Below are 6,338 nucleotides of genomic sequence, written 5' to 3' on the forward strand. Positions count from 1 at the left end.
CGAATAAACAGAAGATAAATCATGACCACAGCAGCAGAGATTAAACTAATCATGCGAACTAGCATAGCAGATGAACATATCACATCTAGGGCACATACTAGAAGCATGAATTCTACCACGATCTCGAACAGGAAGGATAGAATCACATACGGTGCAGCGGGTGCAGCACCGCCGGCGTTGACGTTGTCGCCCATGTCGTCGAGGACGAGGTTGCCGAGGTCGGGGAAGAAGTCGTCGTTCGTGAAGTCGTCGCTGCCAGCAGTCGCGCGAGTGCTCTTCCCAAAAACCTGATCGCCCCTCTCCCGTACAGGATCACGAGAGGCGGGGTTCCGGAGGCCTGCTGCCCCTTCTCGCGGTGCACGCCGAAAGGAGGGATGGAGAAGACTTGCTTGGCGGCGCAATGATCTAGAACGGTGGTGAGAAACCATACGAAGCGGTGGCGGCTAGGGTAGACGTCTGCCTGACTATATAGTGCGGGCCGGGTAGGTCGTGGGAGTAAACCCACGTCCGAGTCGTCACGATCCAAAAGATCGGAAACGGTTCAGTAATTAATGACTCATTAATTTTCCCATGCAGTAAAAATATAGACAACGTGCATAGCTCAATCCCGCAACCCGCGGCGCGTCGTGAGGAGGCGTGGCGTGGCGAGGCGAGCGAGGAGGAGGAGCGCGCGTGTAGGTCTCCTCTTCTCATGCTCATACAAGTGGTAGAAGAGCTCACCTTATAAAGAGGTGCAACTCTCTCAACTTTTGGGATGGGACTAAACTTTAGCCTCACTCACTCCACTCACATGTGTGTAAGAATGGGCCAAGAGAATTTTAGAATTTTAGTTGGGTTTTGGGCCAAAGGCCTACTAGCAAAATTCCAACAGAGCTCAGTGAGGAGATGATCCATCATTTTTTTTCTTTGATGACTGCTTTGGTGGTGCCGAAGGCAGGTGACAGGTGTTTGTGTGAAGCTCAGTGATGTTCTGTTATTTTTTCAATTTTGTCATGTCTGTCCATATTACATGGTTCGGATATAAACGAGACAGGTATTACGAGTGAAAAAAGAGAAGCCGGACCCGGGCATATACGTACGGGCTGCCGCATTAAACCGCGATTAACTATGCGGGCGTTAACCGCCGCGAACACCCGCATAATCAAGTGCGGGCTGTCCGCTGCCCACCGCATCCTGATCTAGAAGGGTCTCTAACTCTATATATATTTGTGCTGGAGGCAAACGCAGCACGCTTTTATTTGTTCTTGCAAAAAGAAACCCTCCGTTACTCTGTCGTATCAAGGCTAGGGTTTATCGATAGTGCGATGTCGGCGCCGTGGTGGGATTCCGACGACGACCGCTCTGGGGTTGAGTACCGCGCCTACGTTGGCAACCTCCCCTGGGGCACCGATGAGAGCTCGCTCAAGGACTTCTTCTCCGACTACCGCCCGCTCAACGCCGACGTGAGTGGGTTTCAGATTTTTGGTTGATACATGCTCGATTGTGCTAGCTAGACTATGATGCTTTTGTTGGCTGCCGGATGGATCTGTGCAGTTTTCCTCGTTGTTTTCTAGGGTTTAGATTAGATTCAGCCTGGCCGCATTGATTTTGCTTGTTAGTCGTTTGTTCCTGTAATTATCTGTTTGAATTTGTATCTGCCTAACACGATCGTACTGTACGTGTTACGATAATTTATCAGATCGTCACCGACCGGGAGACGGGCATATCCCGCGGCTTCGGCTTCGTCTGGTTCGACGACAATGAGTCGCTGAGCAACGCCATCCAGGGCATGGACGGCCAGGAGCTCGGCGGCCGCACCATCACCGTCGACAGGGCCAATCAACGCCCCCGCCGCTGGAGGAGATGAAGAACAGCGAGGAGATCTATCTGCCCGCCCGGGCATTCACGTTATAGTGTCGGTGTCAAGTTATTAAGTCTCCCGTGATTGCTTAGTTTATGGTCGTGAAACTGAACCTATCGATTGTCCGTGGTGTGTATCGTTCGCTTTATGATTGTTGAACATCTAGTCTTTACATACATTGCAGTAAGCAAAGAACAATGTAGCTTGTTTGCTCGAAGCCAAGCCTAATCATCTCGAAGGTGAGAGATAACATCCCAGAGTTTTTCTTCTATTCGGAACCAACCAGAGATGTTTTATTAAGAATCGAGGCCCGGGTTACAAAGCGTTGAAGAATTTCAGAATTATACAAGTCAAAAAACAAAGGATTGAAACTATAAACAAAAAAACAAGACGCACTGAGCCACTGATGATTCTTGTCCGGCTAGCAGAAAAGTTTTGGACAGCATCCGGCTGCAAATTAAGACAGCATCCGGCTGCAAATTAAGGCCCTGTTAAGTCAGGTGACTTAAAACCAATGACTTATAAGTCACGTCTTTTTGGTTGTCACCTGACTTATAAGTCACCTGACCACATCTTTCCATCTTGTTTTTATGTAAAGATGGTGGGACCCATGCAAAAAAAAATGACTTATAAGTTTTAAATAAATTGGGGTAAAGCAACTAATGACTTATAAGTTGGGGTGACTTATAAATTGGGTCTGTTTGACAAAATAAGTCATTTTTTTTCACTTTTCGACTTATAAGTTAATGACTTATTTGAAACCAAATAGGCCCTAAGGATGTCATACGTTGCATTCACATCCGGGGTGTGGCAAGGGAGCAACGCGCCGGGCCACAGTGGTCACCGAGTCGTTCGTGACTGTGTTGCAACAACGGTAACTATTTTTTTTATATAAGTAGTGCTATGTGGGGTGGGGGAAGGCCAATGTTTCTCAAAACATCCTGTTTTTTGCATGACGGATCGCTACCAATAGTTTGGTTGTTTATAGGTAAATAATAAAGTATCATTTCTGCCTGTCATGTTGCGGTCCAAGGGCGCGTTTGGTTACCTGCATCATTTTTGTCACTCGTAATGATGCCTCTACACACTGCGTTTGGTTGCTCGTATTGTATGTGGTCAGATGAGTGCACGTTGTTTGGTTGCTTGCATGGAATATGATTAGGACTTAATAGCTACCCATAACGCACAGTGTTACACTAGAGTGCCTCGGTGACAACGGTAGGCGGTGGTTGCGGCGCCCCGCCCGACACGACGAGCACAGAGTCGCGGGCGAGCGACCTCATCGGCGGCGCAGTGAACTATTTGCTAGCGCCGTCGCCGCAGAGAAAGCCCGTGTGGAGTAACGAATAGACGAGCGTTGAAGTCTGAGGATGATGAAGAAAAAATGCAGTTTGCCCGCCATGGCGGCATCAGTGTAGTAGGACGCGGAGGAGGAGGCCGAAACGAACGACGGTGATGATGGGCCAGTGTAGTAGGACGCGGAGGAGGCGGCCGAGAAGAACGATGATGACGACGACGCTATTGTAGTAGGACGCGAGCGAGAAGGTCGAGAGGAACGACGTCAGTGATGGCTTCAGTGTAGCAGAACATGGGAGACGACACAGAGAGAACGGTGGCGCTAATGCAACAACACGCGGGAGGGAACGACGATGACGACGACACCATTGTAGTAGGACGCGAGCGAGGAGACCGAGAGGAACGACACTGGTGATGGCTTCAGTGTAGCAGGACATGTGAGAGAATGCAGAGATGAACGACGACCGCGCGGGTGTAGTAGGACATGGGAGAGGAGGTTGAGAGGAAGACGTCAGTGGTGGCGCTAGTGTAACAGCACGCGGGAGAGGAGGCTGAGAGGAGCGACGATGGTGATGACGCCGTAGCAGGACAGAGGAGAGGAGGCCGAGCTTAAGGAGTGTCATTAACACAAATCACACATTGCCTATATACTTCACGAGGAGGGAGTAAGATTTAATCATCCACGATCGTCGAAACAAAAAAATGTGCAACACAAAAGTTGTATGAAACTTTAAGATGAAGCTGCTGATCAAAGGAGAATTTAAACGACCGACCATGCGCGACGAATTTGACAAAATTCATCCAAAATAGCTTCAAAAATGAACACGAAATTAAACATTTACGGTCGACGAAACAACGAGTTGGTCACAAAAATGAAACCATAACATCAGTATGCATCTTTTTTATTTAGAACTTATTTCAAGTTGATGCGCCATTGTGTCGATTAGAAGGGACCTAAGAAAGAAGATTGGAGAAGGAGCTTACCGAAGGAAGAAACAACATATAGTGTGTATAGGGCTCGCATCCTCTCGTGCAAGAGGGCCCACCATGCGTTTGAAGGTGGCTCGCCTCAGCTTAGCCCGGTAGAAACGACCGATTTAAGCGTTCCTTCACATGCAGGTTGAGTGGTGCTTTGAGTTTAGTGCAGGCCAACTTTTCAATGTGACCTGGATAACCAAACAACCCAAAACCATCTTGCGCGGGCCTGGCTGGGCTTAATGCAGCCTACCAAGCGCGTCTCAGGATTTTTTTTCCACTTTTTTTAGCATAAGCGCATCCCAAGATTTTATTGAACGGAGATGACATTATGTTGTCCAGCTGACAAACATGAACGACTAGAGCATATAGATTTTTAGAAATATAATTAATGGGCCAACATTTAGGAGTTGGGCTCATTACCTTTTTTGTACCACACCGGGGTGTGTGGGGGGGGGGGGGGTTCTTTGGAGGGGGGTGTGGGGGGGGGGGGGGGGATCTTTGAGAAATTCTTTGGAAGGCCAATGTTTCTCAAAACATCCGGTTTTTTACGTGACGGATCGCTACCAATATAGATAAATAATAAAGTATCATTTCTGCCTGCCATGTTGCGGTATCAAGGGCGCGTTTGGTTACCTCGTTTTTTGTCACTCGTAGATGCCTCTACACACTGCATTTGGTTGCTCGCATTGTATGTGGTCAGATGAGTGCACGTTGTTTGGTTGCTTGCACGGAATATGATTAAGACTTAATAGCTACCCATAACACACAGTGTTAAACTAGAGTGCCTCGGTGACAATGGTAGGCGGTGGTTGCGGTGCCCCGTCCGACACCACGAGCATGGAGTCGCGGGCGAGCGACCTCATCGGCGGCGCAGTGAACTATTTGCTAGCGCCGTCGCCGCAGAGAAAGCCCGTGTGGAGTAACGAATAGACAGGCGCTGAAATTTGAGGATGATGAAGAAAAAATATAGTTTGCCCGCCATGGCGGCGTCAGTGTAGTAGGACGGAGAGGAGGAGGCCGAAACGAACGATGACGATGATGGGGCAAGTGTAGTAGGACGCAGAGGAGGCGGCCGAGAAGAACGACGATGACGACGACACCATTGTAGTAGGACGCGAGCGAGAAGGTCGAGAGGAACAATGTCAATGATGGCTTCAGTGTAGCAGAGCATGGGAGACGACACGGAGAGAATGGTGGCGCTAATGCAACAACACGCGGGAGGGAACGACAACACCATTGTAGTAGGACGCGAGCGAGGAGGCCGAGAGAAACGACGCTGGTGATGGCTTCAGTGTAGCAGGACATGGGAGAGAATGCAGAGACGAACGACGATCATGCGGGTGTAGTAAGACATGGGAGAGGAGGTTGAGAGGAAGACGTCAGTGGTGGCGCTAGTGTAACATCATGCTGGAGAGGAGGCCGAGAGGAGCGACGCCAGCGGTGACGCCGTAGCAGGATAGAGGAGAGGAGGCCGAGCTTAAGGAGTGTCATTAACACAAATCACACATTGCGTATATACTTCACAAGGAGGGAGTAAGATTTAATCATCTACGATCGTCGAAACAAAAAATGTGCAACACAAAAATTGTGTGAAACTGTAAGATAAAGCTGCTGATCAAAGGAGAATTTAAACGATTGACCATGCGCGATGAATTTGACAAAATTCATCCAAAATAGCTCTAAAAATGAACACGAAATTAAAAATTTACGGTCGACGAAACAACGAGCTGGTCACAAAAATGGAACCATAACATGAATGTGCATCTTTTTATGTAGAGCTTATCTTAAATTGATGAGCCGTTGTATCAATTAGAAAGGACCTAAGAAAGGAGATTGAAGAAAGAGCCTACCAAAGGAAGGAACAATGTATAGGGCTCGCATCCTCTCATGCAAGAGGGCCCACCATGCGCTTGAAGGTGGCTCACCTCAGCTTGGTCCGGTGGAAAGGACCGATTTAAGCGTTCCTTCACATGCAGGCTGAGTGGTGCTTTGAGTTCAGTGCAAGCCAACTTTTCAATGCGATCCGGATAACCAAACAATCAAAAACCATCTTACGCGGGCTTGACTGGACCTAATGTATCTTACCAAACACGTCCCAAGATTTTTTCCTTTTTTTTTAGCATAAATGCATCCCAAGATTTTATTGAACGAAGATGACATTATGTTGTCCGGCTGACAAACATGAACGACTAAAGCATATAGATTTTTAGAAATGTAATTAATG

General features: G+C 48.1%; 1 protein-coding gene across 1 annotated transcript; it reads left to right on the forward strand.

Annotated features, from left to right (window-relative positions):
* Window positions 1-1,248: 1,248 nt before the first annotated feature.
* LOC125553968 (glycine-rich RNA-binding protein GRP2A-like) lies at window positions 1,249-1,960 on the forward strand. The gene is made up of 2 exons (XM_048717604.1): window positions 1,249-1,442; window positions 1,679-1,960. The coding sequence occupies exons 1-2, from the start codon at window positions 1,305-1,307 to the stop codon at window positions 1,844-1,846; spliced, it is 306 nt and encodes a 101-aa protein (XP_048573561.1). The 5' UTR covers window positions 1,249-1,304; the 3' UTR covers window positions 1,847-1,960.
* Window positions 1,961-6,338: the final 4,378 nt, after the last annotated feature.

The sequence above is a fragment of the Triticum urartu genome, chromosome 4 (genome assembly GCF_003073215.2).
Source record: "Triticum urartu cultivar G1812 chromosome 4, Tu2.1, whole genome shotgun sequence".
NCBI lineage: Eukaryota > Viridiplantae > Streptophyta > Magnoliopsida > Poales > Poaceae > Triticum > Triticum urartu.